General features: G+C 51.5%; 1 protein-coding gene across 1 annotated transcript in view; it reads left to right on the top strand.

Annotated features, from left to right (window-relative positions):
- NTN1 (netrin 1) overlaps nt 1-24,269 on the top strand; it is a gene marked incomplete at its 3' end in the record, with an annotated part of 192,098 nt that overhangs the window by 159,164 nt on the left and 8,665 nt on the right. Inside the window, exon 5 of the mRNA XM_080713112.1 lies at nt 20,796-20,870. Coding sequence (XP_080569238.1) covers nt 20,796-20,870 — 75 coding nt within the window. The remainder of the gene's footprint in view (nt 1-20,795; nt 20,871-24,269) is intronic.

Below are 24,269 nucleotides of genomic sequence, written 5' to 3'. Positions count from 1 at the left end.
CTCTGGCCACCACCAGGTTCCCAGGCATGACCTCACGGGCGCTGGCTTAACCAGTGAGCTAACCAGCCAGCAACCAGCTGGGCGGACGCTGCAGGGCCGCGAGCGTCCCTCTCTTTCATGACCTGAATCCCCTTTAGTGCCAACAGACATTCCAGTTCATGTCCGCTGTTGGCTCTCGCCGGAGGAGCGGACAGAGAGCCGACCGGATCCCTGTTGGGACCGCTTTGTCTCTCCTGCCGAACACAAAATCCCCTGTTCGCCGGGAGCGCGGACAAGGAGACCCCATGGGGCGGGCCCGGTGGGAGCAGCTTGCAGTGAATACGGCGCCCCAATGGCTTCGGCTTATTAAAAGCCAGCACACAGGATAACTCTGCCCGCCAAGCGGGAGATAGAATGGGGGCGCAGAGCTGTTAGAGAGGATTAGCAGCCGCAGACCGATGGAGGCAGGTTCAGGCTTTGCAGCAATTTGGAAGGGCTTAGGAAACGCGGGTCCTGCGCGCTGTCAATCCTTGGCCTCCTCTGGGCTGCGGCCCGAAAAACGGGCGATTTCTTGTTCGGCCAGGCTTGGTGTGGTGGCGTTGCGTACTTCCCTGCCTGTCCAGAGCGTCTGTGTGTCTGTCCGGGCATCAGTTCCCTGTTCATTAATTCACCGGCCATACATCCACGCAGTGCTAGGTGCTGGGCTATGGAGGTTAACGGGACAAGGAGTTTGCTTCAGGAGACTCGGGGGAGGGGGGGTAACTGCGTGAGGAAGCCCTGCGGGTACCATAGATGATTCTGACTCGGGTAGTTAACAGTTACCCCAGCCCATCACATCTGCGGAGCCCTCGGCGGGCATTGCTAAGGGCCTGCCGGGCCTTGCGCTGCCTAATGAATGAAGTCTCAAGCCTGAGGTGGCTGGTTACCCCTCCAGATGGGCGGCTGTTTCCTAGTGGCACAGATGGCAGACAACGGAGGGTGACGTGCTGGTCCGTGAGCATCCGCTGGGGATTGGTTCCGGCATCCCCATCCCAGGCTACCCAGATCTGCAGATGCTCAAGTCCCCCACGTAAAGGGACATGTGGTATTTATGCAGCGTTCGCAGAGAACCTATGCAACCCTACCATTTAACTGTAACTCATCTCTTTTAATTTTAAATTTTTTTTTTTTTTTTTTTTGCGGTACTGGGGATTGAACCCAGGGCCATTCTACCTCTGAGTTACACCCCCAGACCTATTTTTTATTCTTTTTATTTATATTTATCTATTTATTTACTTGTTTATTTATTTATGGTACTGGGATGGAACTCAGCAGCATTCTACCTCCGAGCTACACCCCCAGCCCTATTTTCTATTCATTTTTGAAACAGGGTCTCACTGAGTTGTAAAGGACCTCAGTAAATAGCTGAGGCTAGCCGTGAACACGGATCCTCCTGTCTTAGCCTCTCAAATGCTGGGATTACAAGCATGTGCCACTATGCCTGGCTTCTTTTTATTTTAAACAGAGTCTCACTAAGTTGCCGAGGACCTCACTAAGTAGCTGAGGCTGGCCGCGAACCTGTGATCCTCCTGTCTTAGCCTCCCAAGTACTGGGATTGCAAGCCTGCCCTGCCCAGCTTTATAGATCATCTCTAGATTACTTACAATACTAACAGGATGTGAACACATGCAGTCTACCTCCTAAATACACCCCCAGTTCTTTCTTTCTCTCTCTTTTTTTTTTTTTTTTTGTTCAGGAACAGGATCGCACTAGGTTGTTGAGTCTTGTTAAAGTGCTGAGGCTGGCCTCAAACCTGCAATCCTCCTGTCTCAGCCTCCCAAGGGAGGAGGTGCTCAGAACTGAGCTCACAATGGGTTACAGTCAAATTGCGGGCACCAAAACCATTATATAAAATGACTTTCAGGCCGGGTGTGGTGGTGCACGCTTATAATCCCCCGCGCTTGGGAGGCTGAGACAGGAGGTTCACATAGGTTCGAAGCCAGCCTCAGCTACTTAGTGAGGCTCTCAGCAACTTAGTGAGACCCTATTTCCAAATAAAATACAAAATAGATCTGGGAGTATAGCCCGGAGGTAGAAAAGCCCCTGGGGTTCCACCCCAGTACCACACACACACACACACACACACACAAATGACTTTCAAGCACATGTGTAAGATATATATGAAACACAAATGAATTTTATATTCGAACTTGAGTCCCTTCCCCAAGATGTCTCATTCTGTATATGCAGATATTCCAAAGTCTGAAAATTTTAAAGTACCAGATGCTCCTAGCCCCAAACATTTCAGCGACTCAGCCTGGAAGGGATAGGAGAACTTGACTTTGCATGGGAAAGGGGGCAGGGTTGATCTTGTTGGCCAGGTCCTTCGGTATCTGCAATGGTCATGAGACCGTCTGGCATGAGTGACATCCCATAAACACAGTTTCTGGATGTCTGGGACCTTGTGCGTGGACATGCCATAGCGCTCTTAGAAACAGGTGGGGTGGCGGTCCTCCCCGGACAGACATACCGCAGCCTTCTTGCCCTGGTAAGCGCTCCGCGTTGGATGCACACCCTTCACCCCTCGGATGGTCCGTCCATTGGAGAGGAGCTGCGCCGTCCGCCAGTGCCCCGCACCTGGCGCAGCTGTCTTTGGAAGGATGCCACTGTTTGAAACAGCTTTTAGTCTTTCTTTTGTTTTTGTTTTTGTTTTTCTTTTTTTTTTTTTTTTTGGTGGTACTGGGGTTCCTGGAAGCCCTTCTACCTCCGGTATACACTCCCACGGGCTACACTCCCAGACCTATTTTATATTTTATTTGGAAACAGGGTCTCTTAAGCCAGCGAGGCTGGCTCCGAACCAGCGCCATCCTCCTGTCTCTGCCTCCCAAGCGTGGGGATGACAAGCATGCGCCACCGCGCCCGGCATGCCTTTAGTCTTTCTGCAGCCGCGTGTCACAGCGGCGTCATTATCTTTCTCTTCTCTTTCCTCTGTTTGCTAGCGGTTTCTTCTTCCTGCAGGTGTCCATCCCCAGCCTCCAATTCCCTCATCTCCTTGGCCGCGGGATCTGCATCCATGGGGTGAACTAACCCCAAATAAGAAAATATTTGAAAAAAAAGTAATTGCATCTGTACTGCACGCGTGCGGGTTTTTTTTCTTTTCGTTATTCCCCAAGTGATGGGAACTGTTTCATAGCATTTACATTATAAGTAATTTAGAGGTGGTTTACAGCATACAGGAGGCTGTATGTAGGTCATGGGAAAATATGACTCCGGTTTTATAGTGGTTTGTTTGTTTGTTTGTTTGTTTGTGGTACTGGAGATTGAGAAAGAGCATCTCATGCCGGGAATGGTGCTGCACGCCCGTAATCCCAGTACTTGGGAGGCTGAGACAGGAGGAGCCAGATTCGAGGACAGCCTCAGCTACTTAGTGAAGCCCCCCCCCCCCCAAAACTTAGTGAGACCCTGTTTCAAAATAAAGATAAAATAGGGCTGGGGTATAGCTCAGAGGTAGAATGCCCCTGGATTCAATCCTCAGTACCACAAAGCAAGCCAGCAAGTCAGCGTTCTACCTCCAAGCCACGCCCCAGCCCTATTTTATTTTTTATTTTGAAATAGAATCTCACCAAGTTGCTGAGAATCTCACTAAATTGCTGAGACGGCAATCCTGCTGTTTCAGCCTCCCAAGTACTTGGCTCTATCGATCTATCTATCTATCTATCTATCTATTTTTTTTCAGTACTGGGGATAGAACCCAGGAGCATTCTACCTCTGAGCTACACCCGCTGCCCTATTTTTTATTCTTTATTTTGAAACAGGGTCTCTCTGAGTTGGGAAGGGCCTCACTAAGTAGCTGAGGCTGTCCGCGAACCGCGATCCTCCGGTCTCTGCCTCCCAAATGCTGGGATTACAAGCGTGCACCACCATGCCAGGCCTGGCTCTCTTTCTTAATAAGGGACTTAATTGTCTGCACATCTGTGAATGGTTCTGGAACTAATCCCCTATGGATACTGAGGGATAGCTGTACATAAACCCTAATCAACTCTGTTCTGGGAAAGTAATGGCAATAGGATTTACCGTCAGTGTTTATAAACAAAGAATGTGGTGCTCTGAGTGAAGACCAGAGGGGTTTCCTTTGTGATAGCAAATAGAGCTGTCCCCCGGCTCTCACCTGAATCCCAGAGAACTAAGGCCAACAGCAAACTGGCTCGTTACACTTGCCTCCCAAAGAACCTGAAATGGCTTCCCAACCCACCTAGTTATCTGTAAGGTCAAGGGGAAATGGGCGGGATTAATCAGTTCTCACGTCAAGAGCTGAGGAACAGGGCTGAGAGGTGGCTCAGTGGTGAAGCGCTTGCCTAGCACACATTAGGCCTTGGGTGCCATCCCTGGCACCACCCCAAACCAAAAAGCACACCCCGAGGACCAGAGAGGCCGGGCCGAGGGGACAGCGGCATGCCGGAGGGGTGCTTTCTCTAAAAGTCTTGAGGGCAGTTCTTGGTTAAACAGGTGGGCCTGTGCTGGGTGGTTCCAGAGGTAGATCTGAGACCCCTTTGGGGAGTTAGAGAAGTCTGGTGAGTCTCAGTCCGCCGCTGTCCTGTCCACCCTGGGGGCGAGGGTAGGCCTGTCTGCAGCCTTCAAATAGCCCTTTTGATTCTAGAGGGTGAGTTCTGTGGTCCATGTCCAGTCTAGCAGTCCATGGCAAGAAACAGAATGAATCTGAGTGGATGAGAATGTGTCAGCTTATCCACAAAGCCACCAGGAGCCTCTTAGTGAATTATGAGTCCCCGTAGGTTCTGGGTCCCCATAGGTTCTAGGTCCCCATAGGTGCTGTGGTTGATTAGTGATGTCTGCCTCGTGTTTCTCCAGGGAAACCGGTGGCTTGTGTTCTACCCATAGGTGCTGTGGTTGATTAGTGATGTCTGCCTTGTGTTTCTCCAGGGAAACCGGTGGCTTGTGTTCTACTTAATTCACCTGTTCTCCATCAGCGCTTCCTTGGTGCACATTTTTTGTTGGTTTTTCTGGACTGAGGATCGAACCCAAGGGCATTCTACTTCTGAGCTACACTCCAGCCCTTTTATCATTTTTAATTTTGAAACAGGGCCTTGCTAAGTTGCTAAGGCTGGCCTTCAACCTTTGATCCTCCTGTCTCTTAGGCCTCCCAAGTACTGGGATTATAGGAATGTGCCACCATGCCTGACTCGTTTTTATTCCTGGGGATAAGTTGCTCATAATCGAGCCTTTCAAACTAGGACTTCTGAGTTTTCCACTTTCCTCTTTTCCCTTCTCTTTTCCCCTGCCTGGGCCCTCATTCGCCACTAAGGGCCAGAACTCATTGTCCATTTTGATGGAGATTTTCAAAAACAATTTGGGGTTGAGGGGTTTTCTCCCTGGGTCCAGCAACTTGTTGAATGTGGCCTGCTGTCTCTGGCAGGCCGTGAACATGGCTTTATTTTCTTGGGGCTGGCTGGTGGCAGGAGCGGCAGGGGTTACCATGGGCAGGAGGCCAGTGTCTGGGGAAGAGATATGCTGGTGGGGATGGGTGGGCATGGAGGTGGCCATGCAGAAGTTCTTCCTGAGGACAGGGACGCTGAGAGGATGGTCCCTTTAGAAGGGGCACTGCCACATGGGGATGGGGGACAGCTAAGGGTCAGCACGAGTGGTCGTCAGATCACCCACGGCTTCGGAGCCTTCAGGATTGCCCTGTGCAGGAGCGAGGGGCAGTGATACTTTTGAACGTGGCCCCCGCTGGTGGTAGCCTTGGACACAGAACGTTCTGGGCCTCTCTTTTCTCCTGTGTAGTGGTAAGGGTGGTCCCAATGCTGCTTGTCCTGCCTCCTTCTGAACCATGGGGGTCAAAGGGAGCGTGAGTGAGAGGGTGTTGGTGCTGGTGGCCGGGCATAGCCCCCCATCCCTGTCGTTCCTGCCTGTGAGCTAGACACGGCTGCCCTCTGAGGATGAGGCAGCGTCTTCAGTCTTCACGAGGCAATCCCCACCACATAATTGATACTGCTGGGGAGATGGCGGGAAGGGGGCAGGCAACTGAGGGTCGAGAGAAACCCCTGATGTCCAGGAGCTGGTTCAGCCGGCCGAGATGTCCTATCTCCAGCCCAGGAGGGCTTTCTGCAGTCCCGAAGGCTCTGGGCAAGAGCCTTTAATCTAATTACATGCTTTATTTGAGCCAATTTGTTTTCCAATCCATCTTGTTCAGCACGAAGAAAGGGCATGCTGAGGTCTCATTTGCACCCTCTTGTTCCGAGGGGAGAGGGGCTGCGCCCTTGCCTCACGTGGTCAGTGCAGCCCCCGAGACCTCGCCAAGCCTGGCCACCCCACCCAGGAGCCCAGCAGCAGGCCCGCTCCATTGAGTGGAAGGGGTGGGGCCACTCACGGTGTCAACAGCCATAGGAGAAAAGGCCTGGACCCCCTCCCAGAAGCCCAGCCCAGCACACCCGAGGTTGCCCTTCAGGGGGTCCCTGCAGCCGGCTAGGCAGGGTTGATTCATTTGCAGGCCAGGCAGCCCGGGAGGAGGCTACTCACCCTCAGCTTCCTGGCCTCTGAGCCTCCTTCGCCCCACCTGTAAAAGCTGCCCTTAGAATCAGAGGCCCAGTATCCGAGGTCTGCGAATCATCTATATGGTTCAAGTCCAAACAGAACACCAGGGCCTTTCCTACTTCCCCGGAGAGGGCAGCTGTATCGGCCTCCCCAGGCAGGCAGCCGAGGCCACCAGCTTCGCTTTTGGTGTCTGGCAGCGCATCCAAGATGGTCTCCCACCCTCCAGAATCCTGCTTTTAGCTTTTGCTTTTCTACGGTGGACTCGGACTAGCTCGCTGGTGCGGGGTCTTCAGGCTGGACTGGCTCTGTGGCATGGGGGCCTTCGCTGGGCCCTGGGGCGTCTGCAGGAATCAGTGGGGCTGTGGGTTACTTTGGCCACTCGGCAGTGGCCGCTGGGCATATTTCTGTTTTATTCTTTCAACAAATATGTCCTGAGGGCCCGTGTCCATCCTGGGCCCTGGGGACAAAATGGGGAATTAGAGGGACGATAAACACATAAATCGTAAACTATTTAACCTCAGAGACTGACGAGTCCGCCGGTCAATCGTTACTGGGTGAACCAAGGACATACTTGAGTAAATAATATCTTTAGGTTACCGAAATTTAAAAAAAAATTTTTTTTAGATGTGCCAGTAATACAATGAAATTGGTTTTCTGTCATGCTTCTTAAATTAGAGTAAAAAAATAATGAGAGCTGACATTCTCCTTTAGTGCTTATTATAAACCAGACTTCATCTAACTGGGATTTGAAAAGATTACAGACTCTTACTCTCAATAAATGAGGAGTAGGAGCCGCAGAGTCGGGTAGCGACGCGCCCACAGCTGCGGGGGTCACAGAGCCAGCATCTCAGCTGTCCTGGTACCCTGCCTGCGGCCCTTGTCCCGCGGGGCCCTTCCTGCTCCCCGGCAACCCGGGTTGTATGATCCCTCTGGGGCGGCGGAGAGCATCCTGGGGTTCAGGTTGAGGCGATCTACCCAACTAATGCAGCATGCCCCAAAGACAGCAAGCTGGAACCCATGAGAAAGTCAGGGGGTATATTTGTCACCCTGCACCCCAAGGGGGGGCCTCTCACCACTCTCCAGCTAACCCCTATTCTCTTTTTTGGGGGGGAGGGAAACAGGTCATTTTTATTAATATTTGCCTGAATTGGGGTTTCTAGAAGATCCATTGGACTCGGGGGATTTTCACATGCTGCAATAAATAAATAAATAAATAAATAAATAAATAAATAAATAAATAAATAAATAGGCAGGCTTGGTGTGGGTTTATGGGAAGCCACTGTTTGGCCCGACCAAAGCAGAATGGAATTCCTATAGCCAGGTATCATGCAAACTCTTAAAGAGCCAGTCCCCACCATCACCACCCCAGACCCCGGAAGGCCTCGTTTCCGAGCGTCTGCAGGAAAGCTGGCGGCTGGGTTAAACCTGATGACACTTTGAGATCATTCTAGAAGAGTCACTTTGGCCGGACACAGTGGCAAAACTGAGGCAGGAGGATCCCCAGTTCCAGGCCAGCCTCGGCAACTTAGCCGAACTCTGTTTCAAAACAAAACAAAGCTAAAGGTACCGCTCAGCGGCAGAGAACTGGTCCAGCGTGGGCGAGGGCAGCCTGGGTTTGACCCCCATTTCTGCCAAAGGGGGGAAAATCACCACTGATTTAAGGCTTTTTTTTTTTTTTTTTTTTTCCGAGAGGGGGCAACTCGTGTCCTCTTGCTTGGCAGAGCCAGATGTGGTGGCGCACACCTGAAATCCCAGGACCTTGGAGGCCGAGACAGGAGAATCCCAGGTTCAAGGCAAGCATCAGCCACTTAGCAAGACCCTGTCTCAAAGTAGAAAATAAAAGCTGGGCGTGGTGGCGCACACTTATAATCCCAGCTTTCCAGAGGCTGAGACCAGAGGATTCTCATTCGTGGACAACCTCAGCTACTTAGTGAGGCCCTCTGCAACTCAGTGAGACCCTGTTTCAAAATAAAGAATAAAAAAATAGGGCAGGGGGTGTAGCTCGGAGATCAGATGTCCCTGGGTTCCATCCCCAGACCCGCAAAAAAACAAAACAAAACAAAAACAATAGGTCTGGGGTGTAGCTTGGAGGTAGAATGCCCTTGGGTTCCATCCCCACTACTGGAGAGAGGGAGAGAGGGAAAGAAAGAAAGAAAGAGAGAGGGAAAGAAAGAAAGAAAGAAAGAAAGAAAGAAAGAAAGAAGGAAAGAAAGAAGGAAAGAAAGAAGGAAAGAAAGAGGGGTGTAGCTCAGAAGTAGAATGCCTCTGGGTTCAGTCCCCAGTAGCGCGTGCGTGTGCGTATACACACACACACACACACACACACACACACACACACACACACACACACACCTGGACAGGTTTCAGAGGTGCCTGAGAACCTCTCATGAGCATCCCACATCATGGTCAACCAGACCGCCACTAGTTTGTGGGTGTGGTTTTCTCTCTTGGTATCTTAGTTGCTGAGGCTGGCTTGGACCTGTGATCCTCCTGTCACAGACTCCCGAGTCCTGGGATTATAGACGTGCGCCATCACACCCAACAGTGTTGGCATTTTATAGAAGCGGCCGCAGGCAGCCTCTTCCGCACCGCCCTGTTTGTGGCCCCTTGGGGACCCCCAGCATGGGTGCGCCTTTGACTCCTTGGGGCAGTCAGTGCTTGCCCATCCTGCGCAAGGGGCCGTGACACCAAGGTCTGTGTCTCTTGGAGAGGAGGAGGGGGAGGCAGAAAGCTCTAGACTATGAGACGAGTGGCCAGCCGAGCGCTCACGGGGCTGGGCGCAGAGGAGTGACCAGAATGAGTTCCAAGCAAGTCCCAAGGAGAACGGCACTGGAGGCCGAGGTGCCTGGCCCGAACAGCGAAGGGCCCATGTTGTGGCCTTGGCCTCTCCCAACAGATGTTTTGCCACAATAGGACTGGGCCACCTAGCCAATGGAGTTAGAGTCCCAAGACCCTGGGCCTTGGTGTAGACGAGGTCCACGGGCCAGCCGCAATGTTTGTCCTCAGCCCCGACAAGCCAAGAAAGGGCCTGCTGGGGGGCAGAGCCCCCACATCCAGAGTCCCCACCCACCACGTTTCTTGGTTTGCGTCAGTCACACTGGGTCTGGGTGGGCTCAGGGCTGTTCGTTCTGTCTCTTTGGGTCCTGGGGATTGAACCCAGGGGCCTTCTGCCTCTGGGCTACACCCTGAAGCCTTTTATTTTCTCTTATCTTATTGCATTGAAATAGGGTCTTGCTAAGTTGCTGAGGGTCTTGGTAAGTTGCTGAGGCCGGCCTTGAACCTGTGATCCTCAAGCCTCAGGCTCCCGAGTACTGGGATGGCGTGCACCACTGTGCCCGGCTCAGTCTCCCTGTCTCAGGTCTGAGTTCTCCTCCTTCCCTTGATGGCCCCAATCTGTCCCCACAGTTCTTTGCCCTCCACCCCGCGTGGGACCCCTGAAGCCACCCTGGCCCTTCCATGCTGAATCCTGTGATAGGCAGCTACACAGTGGTTACCTCACTAGATTTTCAGATGGGGGCACAGAGGCTCCGAATGGAGCCGCAGGCAGAAGAAAGGCCATGAGACCCCCCTTTTTCGTGGTGGTATTGGGATGCCAAGGGGCATTCTACCTTCAAGCTCAACCCCATTTTCTATTCTTTATTTTTTTATTTTTTATTTTTGCAGTCTGGGGATGGAACCCAGGGGCATTCGACCTCCGAGCTACACCCCCTGCCCTATTTTTTATTCTTTATTTTTTTTTGAAACAGGGTCTCACTGAGTTGCAGAGGGCCTCACTAAGAAGCTGAGGCTGTCCGAGAACCATGATCCTCCGGTCTCAGCCTCACAAATGCTGGGACTACAAGCGTGCGCCACCACGCCCGGCTTCTATTCTTTATTTTGAAACAGGGTCTCACTGAGTTGCAGAGGGCCTCACTAAGTAGCTGAGGCTGGCCGCAAACCGCGAGCCTCCTGTCTCAGCCTCCCGAATGCTGGGATCACAAGCGTGCGCCACCACGCCCGGCTTCATGGAATCCCTATTTTTACCAGAAACAGTGGCTTTCTCTGGAGATGCTCCTGGTGATTTCCATGTCCAACCTTTGAAGAAGAGTATTTGAAATTGGACCCACAGGGCCTTCTGCGGAGCAGGGCCAGAGCAGGTGTGTTGGATCCTGGCCCAAGGTCTGGAGCTGGCATAGCCTCCACTCTCCAGGGAAAGGAGGCCCCGGGGCCTGCTGTGCACAGCCTCCAGGAGCCGGTCTCTGCCCTGCTGGCACAGCTAAGGAGCCACACCTGGGGAAGAGGCAGGAAGAAATAGGGCAGGGGGTGTAGCTCGGGGTTGAATGCCCTTGGGTTCCATCCCCAGACCCGCAAAGAAAATAAAAAATAAAAAATGATAAAAAATAAAAAAAAATAAAAAATAAAGTTGAAGCAAAGAACCAGGCATGTTGGCGCATGCCTGTGATTCCAGTAATTGGGAGGCTGAGACAGGAGGATAGTATTGGCAGCCAGCCTCAGCTACTTAGTGAGGCCCTTTGCAACTCAGTGAATTCCCTGTTTCAAAATAAAGAATAAACTGCGCTTGGGAGGCTGAGACAGGAGGATCGCGCAGGTTCGAAGCCAGCCTTGGCTACTTAGTGAGGCTCTCAGCAGCTTAGTGAGACCCTGTTTCCAGATAAAATATAAAATAGGTCTGGGAGGATAGCCCGGAGGTAGAAAGTCTCTGGGTTCCACCCCCAGTACCACAATAAATAAATAAATAAATAAATAAATAAATAAATAAAAATAGGGTTGGGTCTGTCACTTGGAGGTAGGATGCCCCTGGGTTCCATCCCCAGTACTGCAAAAAAAAAAAAAAAAAAAAATGGGGCTGGGGGTGTACCTTTGTGGTAAAATGCCTCTGGGTTCAATTCCCAGTACTAAAAGATAATAAACTGAAAGTGAGAATTTTCCCACCCCCTGAGCCCCCGCAGGTGCTGTGAGTCATCTGGCTCCTCCATGCCGGGCGTGTCCAGTAGGCATCCTTTGGGAATTTGCCCCTGGGCAAATTCCCAAAGGAATGTGACTTTGCAGACCCATCTATGGCATTTCCCACAGCAGAAACCCCCTGATTTTAGGAATACAGAGGTCACCTTGTTTGAACACAGTTGTCATCTTCTAGGGCTCTCACCCTCACAAATAAATGGTTTCTGCTCTCACGAGGAAGAGACTGGTCTCAGCATCATTTTAGCATTTTTTTTTTCCTGTTTAACATGAGAATTATATCCTTGTAAAATTTAAAATACAGAAAGGCAGCAAGGCAAGAAATAATAATTAAAAAAAAAATCCAGCCATGGCCCCACCGCTCCGCATTTCAATGCACGTTATATTTGTCCAGAAGAAGATCTGAATGGCTGGCTGCCGACCGCGCCGGCTCCTGCACCTCCAGGCTCCCTTCGGGTTCCTCACGCCCGCCTGGCACTTTCCTGTCGCAGGACCTTTGCGCATGCTGGGTCCCTGGGATGCGCCTGTCTGTAACCCCCAGGGCTGGCTCCTGTCAGAGTGGCCTTCGTGTCTTAGTGAATCTCTCTGTCTGAGTGTCACTCTCTTCTGGGTGTGGTGTTCTCATGTGGCTGGCCTGTCCCCTTCTGCACCTGACAGCTAGTAAAACTTTTCTTCTTTTGGTACTGGGAATGGCACCCAGGGTCATTCTACCTCTGAGCTACACCCGCAGCCCTATTTTATTTTTTTTTACTGGGAGGAGGGGTCTCTTTAAGCCCCCTGCAGCCTGCAGGCGGGCGGCAAGACCTGGCTCGTGACCGTGCGTCCTTTTGGTACCTGAGCTTTCTCCGCGATGCTAAACGTGAAACCCACAGACACCTGCAGTGCCCTGAGCCTAGACATTGGGAGTTGGACTGTCTCGCCTGGAGGGATGATTCCTTGCAGCTTGGCGGCTCCCCGGGAGGTGGAGGCAGAGCGAGCTTGCTGGGCACACTGGCCCCGCCTGCCTTTAGCTCCCTGCTGGTGGGCGGAATGGCCTGGCCGAAATGGAGCCAGCTGGGTGCCCCTGGAGCCCTTTCCCCATGCCAGGGGGAGCGAGGAAGCCCTGCCCTGCACACAGCCCTTGGGGCGGCCCTCTGGGCTCTCCGCCCTGGGCGCAGACGGCTGTGGCTGGGTATCCCTTGCTCATCGTCCCCACCACCGTGCTTTTCACACCCGACAGCCTAGAAGCAGCGGTGTTTGAAAAGAGCAGGCCCGGGTTGCTGGGCTCAAGACCTCTGCCAGCTCCCCGCCCTGCTCCAAGGGGAGGTACCAGCTGCGGTGCCGCTGGCGGCCACCGTGGGCCACCGGGCTCTGCCTGCCATATGCTCAGAGAGGAGCCTCGAGCCGGCGAGCTGGCCTGCCCAGCAGGATCTTGGCACCTGGGCACAGGAGGCAGCTCGGAGGGGCCAGCTACCCAAGGTGGAGGGAGAGACGGGAGGGGCTCGGCGGCTGGGATGGGGCCTGCGGGGCCACCTCTTGGCTCTTGGCTGTGGGACGGTCAGGGGAGCAGGTGGGGGGATCAGAGGGAGGGTGGACTGTTCCCAGGAGGGGCCAGGATGCCAGACAGCCAGGATGGGCCTGCTGCGAGCTGGGCAGATGGCCGCCTCCGGGTCTCAGCGGCCTCCTAGGGGCAGCTCATCCAGGGCTCAGAGCCAGGCGGTGCCTGTACGCAGCCTTGGCGGCCCTGTCTCTTACAGGGAGTGGGGTGGAGTGACCTGCCAGTATTTACCTGGGCTCTCAATGGAGTCCCAAAGGGTCCCCAGGAGTGTGGAGGTGTCAGGACTTGCTCTAGCCGGAAGTTGGGGTCCCAGCCCCGGGGGGAGTATAAGATGGGAACCTGTGGGCATAAAATGTTGGGGCGCCAGTAGGTGATCAATGGGGCCGATCATTTGGTCTGTAGGGACTGGGCAGGGCCTCGGTACACTAGGCCAGCTTTTGTATTAAGGTTGAACCACATGAAATGACTTTTTTCAATGTTGAAAACTTGAACCCATGGGCGCTCTACTACTGAGCTACACCCTAGCCATATATATATGTGTATATATATATATATTTTTTTTTTTTTTGGGGGGGGGAGTATTTATTTATTTAATTTTTTTTTTTTTTGGTGGTACTGGGGATGGCACCCTTCTACCTCCGGGCTACACTCCCAGACCTATTTTATATATATATATATATATATATATATATATATATATATATATATATATTTTTTATTTGGAAACTGGGTCTCTTAAGCCAGCGCAGCTGGCTTCAAACCTGCGCCATCCTCCTGTCTCCGCCCCCCAAGCGCGGGGATTACAAGCGTGCGCCACCACGCCCGGCTTATATTTTTTATTTTGTAACAGGATCTTACCAAGTTACCGCACACCGGCCTTGAACCTGTCATGCTTCTGTCTAGGATTATAGGCCTACGCCACGGTACCCAACCCACATTTCCCTCCCCCCAAGTTGCAAAATGGTAGTTTTGTTTTTGTTTTTAGCACTGTTAGGTACTTTGTCTTAATAACTTTCTTTGTCTGTGTTTCTAAACAGACCAAAGGCATGAAATGTGTCCCTGAGATGTTCACATGGTCCCTACCACTGAAACGGGTTTGATTCAGACATTTCTTAAGACTATTTATCAGTTAGACTTGGTTATTCACGTTTTCTTCCAAACAATGCATTTCATTCAGGTTTTCAAGATTTTAGCCTAAAATGGTATACAATAGCCTTATAATTCATAAAATATTCTTTAGATCATGGTTTTGCCCTTTTCTTATTACTTCCTAATGTTCTGTCTGTTTTCTCTCTCTTATTCATAATTAGACATGACAATGTTTTGTCTGTCTGGTCTTTTTTTTTTTTAAGTTTGGGACTTTTCAAAGAATTGTGTCTTGGATGTATTTATAATTTCTGAGGTTTCTTTTTCTGTCTTCTATGTTCATTTCTACTTCTGCTATTATTAATGCTTTCCTTCCGTTTTCTATTGCTCATTTCCTAACTTCTAGACTTGAATATACTTTACTTATTTTCATTCTTTTTTTAATACCAAATAATATTTATTATATTGTGGTCAATAAATGTGGCCTGTACAATTTCAGCTTCTTGGAATTAATTTAGCGTTCTTTCACTACTTATGCGTGTCTGCCTGTTTCTTTTGTATTTCTATTCGTTTTTGCTCAATAAATTTCAATGAGATATTATTCTGCGCCCAGAAAAGAACTCGTTTTTTTTACTTACTTGGCTGTCATCTTCTTCCATTTTAAACAAGTTTGCCTTGAATTCTACTTTTTCTAGCATTGCCCTTTCCACCTCTTGATTTGCCTTTTTTGTTTTCTTTTACTGATAGGCCTTTGCCACCGCATAAATTGTAAGCTTTTAAAATATCAATGTAGTTATATCCCTCTTAAACAGTAATATTGTATTTTTAAATCAGTTTTTCAGGGGAGAAGTTGGGTTCGTTTACTTTGGTTGTTTTTTCTTGAGATGGTGGTCCTTTGAGCTTACCGTATTTGCTCTTTAATCTTTTTCCTTTTGTTCTCATTTATCTTTAGGAAGATTATCCACAATTTACTTGTTCTATTTTTTCAGTGTTTTGTGGTTTTTCAAAAGTCGTATTTGGTCTATATAAATTGTCAGTGTCAAGCATGAAATGGCATCTTTTACATTCTCTTTAAGACAGTTTTGTTCCTTACCTCATTCTGCTTCTTAGTTTTTGTTAATACAATCTAATGTTTCAGACCAAATTTTTCTGGATTTATAGACAGATAGTCTAATGTTGCCTTTCAGACACTTAAAAATCATCTTGATGTTTACATTACGTTTGGTTTTAGAACCAAGCCTGAAATCCCTTTGTTTACTGGTTACCAGTGTGTTTATATCATGGCTTTCTCCCCTTAAGCTCTTATTTTGTATTAATTTCACAGTTGGTTGGAAAGCACTCTCTAGTACTTATTTTTTTTAAAAAAGATATATGATTGGAATATTTATTTATTTTTAAAAATGATATATGATTGGAATATTGTTCACATGGTCTGTGTACATGTAAGACAGTCTAGCTAGGTATAAAAGTCCTCCCCTTAAAACCTTATAGCCATTGCTCCGTGATCACCTGCCTAGTTTGTTGTTGCTTAATTTCTTTGTGTTTTCCCCTATCCCAGTATTTCCCCTGTTTTGCAGAGACCCATCTGGGCATTGGTCTCTTTTCCTTGACCTTTGAAAAAATTTAGTGAGCATTCTTGCACGTGTAGATCTATCTTTAGCTCAGAAATCCTATCTCTAACTCTTTTTTTTTTTTTTGGTACTGAACCCAGGGATGCTATACCACTGAGCTACATCCTCAGCCCTTTTCATTTTTTATTTTTAAGACAGAGTCTCTCTAATGTCTGAGTCTAGCCTCGAACCTACACTCTTCCTATCTCAGCCTCCCAAGTACTGGGATTGCAGTTGGGCACCACCACACTCGGCTTTGATGGCTGCTTTTGAGCTGTATTAAGGTAATTAAATCCTTGTGACATAGCATTTGGCCCTTTGTAGGAAAATCTCTATAGATCCCTGTATTAGTGTGAAGACTGGATTCCCATCTCAGATCCAGGGTGGATGGCAGGGGAGTGTTCATGGCTACTTCCCAATTTCTTCCAGCCTTTTCCTTAGATTTGTTTCTTCTCTGTGGGGGCCCTGCCCTACTCCTGTTTCTACTGCCTGACTTTCTGATTCTCTACATCAGTGATTTTGATAAAAATACAAGTTCGGCCGGGTGTGGTGGCGCATGCTTGTAATCTTCTTCTTCTTCTCCTTCTCCTCCTCCTCCTCCTCCTCCTCTCCTCCTCCTCCTCCTCCTCCTCTCCTCCTCTCCTCCTCCTCCTCCTCCTCTCCTCCTCTCCTCCTCCTCCTCCTCCTCTCCTCCTCCTCCTCCTCCTCCTCTCCTCCTCCTCCTCCTCCTCCTCCTCTCCTCCTCCTCCTCCTCCTCTCCTCCTCCTCCTCCTCCTCCTCCTCCTCTCCTCCTCCTCCTCCTCCTCTCCTCCTCTCCTCCTCTCCTCCTCCTCTCCTCCTCCTCCTCCTCCTCCTCTCCTCCTCTCCTCCTCCTCCTCCTCCTCTCCTCCTCCTCCTCCTCCTCCTCCTCCTCCTCCTCTCCTCCTCTCCTCCTCTCCTCCTCCTCCTCCTCCTCATCCTCCTCCATCTTCTTCTTCTTCCTCCTCCTCCTCCTCTCCTCCTCTCTTCCTCCTCCTCCTCCTCCATCTTCCTCCTCCTCCTCCTCCTCCTCCTTTTCTCTCTCCCCTCCAGGATCTTTCTGCTCACCAGACAAAGAGCTGTATCTTGAGTAAAACCTGGATAGCTTTTGCTTCTTTCTCCACCATCTGCCTTTAATTAATAGAGATCGCTCCCAGACCGCAGTGCTGGGTCATCTATCAGTTTCGTTCTTGGCATTGGTGTGAATTTTCATTTCTTCATTGTCTTTATAGCTATTTTGGCACAACGGAGGGAGAGGCTCCGCGCGGGGCTGCCAAGTCAATGCCCTGTTGAGGAAGGAGACAGAGTTTCGTTTAAAGGCTGTGAATTATCCATCCCGAGGCTATCTCTGTGGCTTTGCATGTATTTAATAGAGGAAGCGAACACGGGGACATTTCTCCTTATTCAGGGACCATGCGTCCAGTGACCTCAGCTCTCTGGAACACAACCCGGGTGAAGAGCGTACACACAGCCAAATAGCTGTCACGGCATCTGCATCTGAAGGTTATTCCCTTTCCCCCAAGGAGGATGTCACAAGCTCCAAGCTTGTTTACCTGTACCTTACACAGTGTTCTAGCAAGCTGGGTCTTTCTGTCGTCCCAGCTCACAGCTGAATTACAATCAGCAACCCTGAAGGGAGGGGGAGGCATTCTGCAGCAAGCGTACCGCTCTAGAAGGCACTGCTTGCCAGTTGACAGAAAAGACAGTCACCCTACCCCCTCTATCTCTACACACACAAAGTCAAATATAACCACAAATGCTCAGAGGCTGACATCATTCTCTTTGTGTGTGTGTGTGGTACTGGGGATGGAACCCAGGGGCATTCTACCTCTGAGCTACACTCTCAGCCCTATTTTTCATTCCTTATTTTGAAACAGGGTCTCACTGAGTTGCCGAGGGCCTCGCTAAGTAGCTGAGGCTGTCCGCGAACCGTGATCCTCCGGTCTCATCCTCCCGAATGCTGGGATTACAAGTGTGCGCCACCACGCCCCGCTAAGACTGATGCCATTCTGAATTTGAACTAACAACCGCCTGTCTGGTGGCTGCTGGGTACACTCTGAGTGCAGAGACCATCCCCAAGGGTCTAGGTGATTCCAGTGTGTAGCTGGGATTGAGAACTGAGAGTTAGAACCAAGTCTGGCGTGTTGGTGCACGCTTGTAATCCCAGTACTCGGAAGGCTGAGACAGGAGGATCACAGGTTTGAGGCCAGCCTCAGCAATGTAGCGAGACCTTCAGCAAATTAGTGAGAACTGTTTTAAAGTAAAAAGCAAGAGCGTAACTTGGAGGTAGACTGACCCTGGTTCAATCCCCAGTACCAAAAAGAAAAAATAATAATAATCCTAGGTCTGGAGGCCAGAGTGCCTCCTCGGGCACATCAACCAACCCCCAACATCCCTGGGCCGGACACTCTCATCTGTGCACTGCGCCTGGCTAGAAGTTGCACTCCGGGCTCCTGGCGCATCGGCATGGTGCCACAACCGCCTTCCTGCCATGTGTCACCACCGTCACTGGCCATAGACCACGGGCTGCCTGGTGATCCCTGCGATTTGGCCGGCAGGGTCCAAGAGCTTGATTGAATTAGTCAGTGATGGATGCTACGAATTCTGGGACGGTTTCTGTCCCAGGTGGACACTTGGCTCCGAGAAGAGCTCTCTGTGGTCGTTACTAGGCTGGGGGCAGCGATGCTGAAGGCCGGGGTAGCTGTCCCAGGACTCCCGCCTCCCTTCTGCCTTGTGGCTCGGGGCTCCCCCTGGGCCAGGCTGCCCCAGAACATCTTTGAGCTCAGGGGCCCCATTCCACCCAGGTTGTTCCGGGGCTGTGTCCCAGAGCCCGGGCACGGGAGGCGGGGCTCGATGATTTCCTCCCGATCATTGGAAATGAAAATACTGACTTGGGCCAGCGACTTTGGTAAAAAACACAGGAAAGCATCAGAGGTCCATGGCTGTCCTGCAGCGACATTACCAGACCCCACCCCTCTTGCATTCCAGTTCTCCTCCCCAAGTGAAGGGACGGGGAGGCGGCTTCCCCAGAGCTGCCAGGACCTGTCCAACACCTGGGTTCACACCTGAGAGTGGCTTTGCTAAAGGTGCCTTCTGGTCATCTGACCCTGAGCTGGCAGAGATGGGGAGGGGGCAGTATGTCTGGGATCTGTGCATTGGGGTTGCTTCCCCTTCCATCCACTCTCTATCTCTATCATCTCTATCTCTATCTTTGGTACTGATGATTGAACCCAGGGGTATTCTACCTCTGAACTACACTCCCAGCCCTTTTAAATTTTGAAACAGAGCCGGGCGTGGTGGCGCACGCTTGTAATCCCCGCGCTTGGGAGGCGGAGACAGGAGGATCGCGCAGGTTCGAAGCCAGCCGCGCATGCTGGCTTAGGAGACCCTGTTTCCAAATAAAAATGTAAAAATAGGTCTGGGAGTGTAGCCCGGAGGTAGAAGGGCTTCCAGGAACCCCAGTACCACCAAAAAAAAAAAAAAAAAAAAAAAGACCCTGTTTCCAAATAAAAATATAAAAAATAGGTGCCTGGGAGTGTAGCCCAGAGGTAGAAGGGTTTCCAGAAACCCCAGTACCACCAAAAAAAAAAAAAAAAAAAAAAAAAAAAAAAAACTGAAACAGGGCCTCACTAAGTCTCTGTGAGTCTTGCTGAATTGGCTGGCCTCCATCTTGCAATCCTCCTGTGTCAGCCTCCCGCAAAAAACCTCTTGTTGCTCCCTGGTGGTCTGAGCCCTCAAAGCCCCCTCAGGATGCCCTTGTGCAGGGGCCTGAGGAGCCTCTATAGTCAGTCTCTCCTGGATGGCTGGATGGTACTGGAAGGGGAGCTCTAGAGATAAGGATTAGGCTGTTTCGAGGAAGTGGCCTTCATTCTACTGAAGCCAAGGCCGAGAGTTCAAGATGGACGTCCCCACACCACCAGGTATGGCTGCACCTGCCTGTGATCCTAGTACCTGGGAGGCTGAGACAGGAAGATCGCAGGTTTGAGGCCAGCCTCAGCAACTTGGGGAGACCCTGTTTCAAATCAAAAACTAAAAAGGGCTCGGGGTGAGAGCATTCGGGAGGCTGAGACCTGGAGGATCGCGGTTCACGGACAGCCTTAGCTACTTAGTGAGGCCCTCTGCAACTCAGTGAGACCCGGTTTCAAAATAAAGAATAAAAAATAGGGCTGGGGGTGTAGCTCGGAGGTCAAATGCCCCTGGGTTCCATCCCCAGACCCGCAAAAAAAAAAAAAAAAAAAAAAAAGGGCTTGGGGTGTAGCTTGGAGGTCAAAGGGCCCTTGGGTTCATTCCCTAGGAACACACACACACACACTTGTGAGGATTAATGCTGAGTGGCGGGTGGGGAGAGTCCCAAGCCCCCGCAATGGGCTGGGCCACCACGTTCAGGTGTCGTGTATCTCGTGAGGGAATTGTGTCACCTTCTCCTGAGAGCAGAAACTGCCGGCAGGGCGAGGGAGGGAGGGCTGGACCATGGGGCTGACAAGGCTCCGCGTCCTCATGTGGTGCCCAGCTCGCTCGGGCCCAGGCGGGCTAGAGTGGTACCTACCTACCACCCCGGCCGGCGGCCCTGCCTCTCAGCAGTAGGGCCCATTAGAACTGAACTCTTCTCCGTGGGGCATTCTATTTGCACACTCCAGCGGAGTGGACCCCAAGGGGCTGACTAATGCTTCATGGGCTGCTAATTTCCTCTATGACCTCTTTTGTTGGGGCCTGACCCCAGCCAGAGGCTCCGACAGGGACCGGGCCACGGGGTGACCACGAGGCCTCCATCGGCTTTAATCAGGCTCCAGGGGCGTCTTAAGACCTGGGGGGATGTGTATGGTGCTTAGAGCCCCGGGTGGCACCAGCCAGGAGTCCCCAGAGACTCTCACAGAGGCCAGGGCGACTAAAGGATTGTCGGGCCAGAGGAGGAGGGGTCAGGCGGGGACCCTTTGTCTCCAGGGCCTTCGCGGAAGGCCCGGCCGGTGGGTATCACAGGCCTCTGGGTATTGAGGGAGGTGGCCTCCCGCTCTGCCCACCAGCCTATTCATCTCCAGCCTAATTAGCTTTTGTCTGTGCTCTCTGCCCCCCTCCTGCAGACTGCGATTCCTACTGCAAAGCCTCTAAAGGGAAACTGAAGATTAACATGAAGAAATACTGCAAGAAAGACTATGGTGAGTGAGAGGCCCCTTCTGGGGAGGGCCCGGGGGACGGTTGGCCGCGGAACCGCTGCGGCCGAAGACCCCACACCCGGAATTCCGCATCTCTCCCACCGTGGCCCCCAGGGATGCCAGGGTGGCTCTGGCCTTCACTCTGCCCCGGGCAGGCTGTGTGGCTTTGGACCGATTGCTCGCCCTCTCCGGTCTTCCAGGTCCTCACTCATATTGCAGACATTCCACTTGAGCTGGGGTTGCTCAAAGGAGGTCCTTCAGGCACCCGGAGGGTGGCAGGATCCCCTGGCATTCCCTCTAGAATGTTCCCCTAGGCTGCAGGGAGCTGGGTGGGTCTGTATCGCAAAGGCTCCAATCTTGCCTCAGGGGGGTCCTAGCTGGGGAGCTGCTTGAACCAGACTCCATTTTTTTCTTAATTGAGGACAATGGTCAGGATATTTTATTTATTTATTTATTTATTTATTTATTTATTTATTTATTGTACTGGGGGTGGAACCCAGAGGCTTTCTACCTTCGGGTTATACTCTCAGACCTATCTTTTATTTTATTTGGAAACAGGGTCTCACTGAGTTGCTGAGAGCCTCACTGAGTAGCTGAGGCTGGCTTCGAACCTGCGCGATCCTCCTGTCTCAGCCTCCCAAGCGTGGGGATTACAAGCGTGCGCCACCACGCCCGGCTGGTCAGGATATTTTAGCACAGTGAAATGAATGAGGAGGCCCAAGAGGGTTCTGAGAACTTCTAGAACTTTCCCATCATATTGCACGGGTATATGTAAGCGTGTGTATGTGTGCAGATTCAAACATGTGCACATGTAGGTACACGCATGTATCCCATACTGAAGCCATGTCAAGACCCAATGGTCCCATCCTGCTCCCCACAGGCCGCCCGCGCTCCCACGAGAGGAGGCAAGGGCAATGGGTAGGTTTATGTGTCAGTTCAGAAGTCGCCAGGCTGTGGGCCTCAACACGCAAGGGGCTTCCTGTTTTAGTTCCTTTTCTGTTTCTATAACAAAATACCCGAGACTGGATAATTTATAAAGAAAAGAGGTTGATGGTTGGCTCACAGTCCTGATAGGCTGAGAGCCCTTCTTCAGCCCGGCCTGGTGGTGTATGCTTGTAATCCCAGTCCCTGGGAGGCTGAGACCTGAGGATCGCAGTTCGTGGACAGCCTCAGCTACTTAAGTGAGGCCCTCTGCAACTTAGTGAGCTTCTGTTTCAAAATAAAGAATACAAAATAAGGCTGGGGGTGTAGCTCGGAGGTCAAATGCCCCTGGGTTCCATCCACAGTGCTGAGAAAACAAAACAAAGTTAAAAAAAATGAAAAAGAGCCCTCTTCAAAGTTTAGGCATTGTGGAAATTGCTGGTTCTTGAGGGGCTCGATTCCTGGATTTTGACAACAGACATTTCCAGATAAACAGACAGGTGACAGGCACAGGAGAAGGGGCTGCAGGTGGTTTCAGAAGAAATCGACGAGGCTCCAAGCTGCAGGGGCCACGTCCTTGGGCCTGGGGCTCCAGCATCTGCGGGCCTTCCCGTGCCTGGGAGACTTGGGGGTTTGCACTTTTCCAGACTTTGGCCCTGGGTCAGGGAGGCCGGCCCGCTCGCCGTCCCTCCCGTGTGTGGACCCAGAGAGGTGGCACGCAGAGGGCTCAGGGGAAGGATGAGTTTGGGAGTTTAGTCTTGAAGGAGTCTTTAGTAGCCATCCTAGGAGAGGAGGCCGGTTTGAGAAGGGGGGCTTTGGCTCATCTTTTTAGAAGGTGCTTGGCTGTAGTTTTGATTCAGTTCTTCCATAAAAGAAAAAACAAGACTTTAAGCAGAATGGGTCCCCTTTTCCTGATGACTTGCTCCGGTTCTGTTTTCCCTTTTTTTTTTTTTTTGGTGGTACTGGGGGTGGAACCCAGAGGCTTTCTACCTCCGGGCTATACTCCCAGACCTATTTTCTATTTTATTTGGAAACAGGGTCTCACTGAGTTGCTGAGAGCCTCACTAAGTAGCTGAGGCTGGCTTCGAACCTGCCTGTGTGATCCTCCTGTCTCAGCCTCCCAGGCGCGGGGATTACAAGCGTGCGCCACCACGCCCGGCCTCCCTGGAGTTTACTTGGATGAATTCTGCCGCCTCCATCTCTGATCTTTCAGGGGGCCCTTAACACCTCCAGGCCCTCCCAGCCCCTCAGCAGGCAGACCCCCCCATGTCCAGCACCCCACACCCTCCCGTGGTACTGGCAGGAGCCTGGGCTTTCCCAGGGTGGGGCAGGTGGGCTCTGTCCCCTTAGCCCACCCCAGGCTTCCCCGTGGTATCAGAGAGAAGCCTGTAACAGACACGGAGGTCTTGCCCCCTCTGTTACGAGGGGGCCCTGGCCTGGCTGGTGAGGCGGCTCGCTCAGTCCCTAGCCAGGCACCGCCCGGCCTCTTCCTCCCTCTACAGCAGCCTGCCATGGAGGTGTATTTGCTGCTCAGTGTAAGTCTTTATGCTGGGATAGAGAGGGCCTTAATGGCTTCCTTACCATGCCTATTACGGAGCCGCCACCCCCACCTCATTTTTTTCTTTTTCAGTACTGGGGATGGAACCCAGGGGCATTCTACCTCGGAGCTACACCTCCAACCCTTTTTTTTTTTTTATTTTTTTATTCTTTATTTTGAAATAGGGCCTCACTAAGTAGCAGAAGCTGTCTTTTTTTTTTTTTTTTTTTTTTTTTTTTTTGGTGGTACTGGGGTTCCTGGAAGCCCTTCTACCACCAGGCTACACTCCCAGACCTATTTTACATTTTTAAATTTGGAAACAGGGTCTCTTAAGCCAGAGAGGCTGGCTCCGAACCAGCCGATCCTCCTGTCTCCGCCTCCCAAGCGCGGGGATTACAAGCGTGCGCCACCACGCCCAGCTCATCCCCACCTCTTAAGGCTATGACATTACCTTAATCCGCCTGGGGTTCCATGTGCATTTTGGTGGGGTCACGCTATATTCTAACCACAGCAGGGGGTTTCTGGTTCTGTGACTGTCCCTGAAAAACGCAATCGTTTACAAGGCAGGACGTTTCTCAAACCCAGCTGCTCGGTGTCGGGCGTGGCGTCTGAAGGGGCTGACACGGCTTCTGGGCTGGCAGGTGGGTGGGCAGGGCTGCAGGGAGCGGGGCTTGGGCGGGAAGGAGGTCGTGTGCTCCTCGGGGAGTGGCTGGGCAGTGCCAGGCCTTGGGCTGAGGTGGGGGTGAGGTGGGGAAGGGTGTCGGGTAAGATGTGGACGGTGCAAAAGAGGAGGCCCACAGAAGGACCAGGACAAGGGAGAAGCCAGGGGGTCGGCAAGTGGAGAAGGCTGAGGGGCCCCTGACAGCTCTCTGGTTGACACCCCGGCGGGGGGCCAATTAGGGAACACACTTCCTTCACATCCGGGACACTCGGATGGTCCAGCA

Source organism: Muscardinus avellanarius (genome assembly GCF_963383645.1).
Source record: "Muscardinus avellanarius genome assembly, chromosome: 16".
Taxonomy (NCBI): domain Eukaryota; kingdom Metazoa; phylum Chordata; class Mammalia; order Rodentia; family Gliridae; genus Muscardinus; species Muscardinus avellanarius.
Note: the sequence above shows the minus strand (reverse complement) of the source record. Positions and strands in the feature narration are given on the sequence as shown.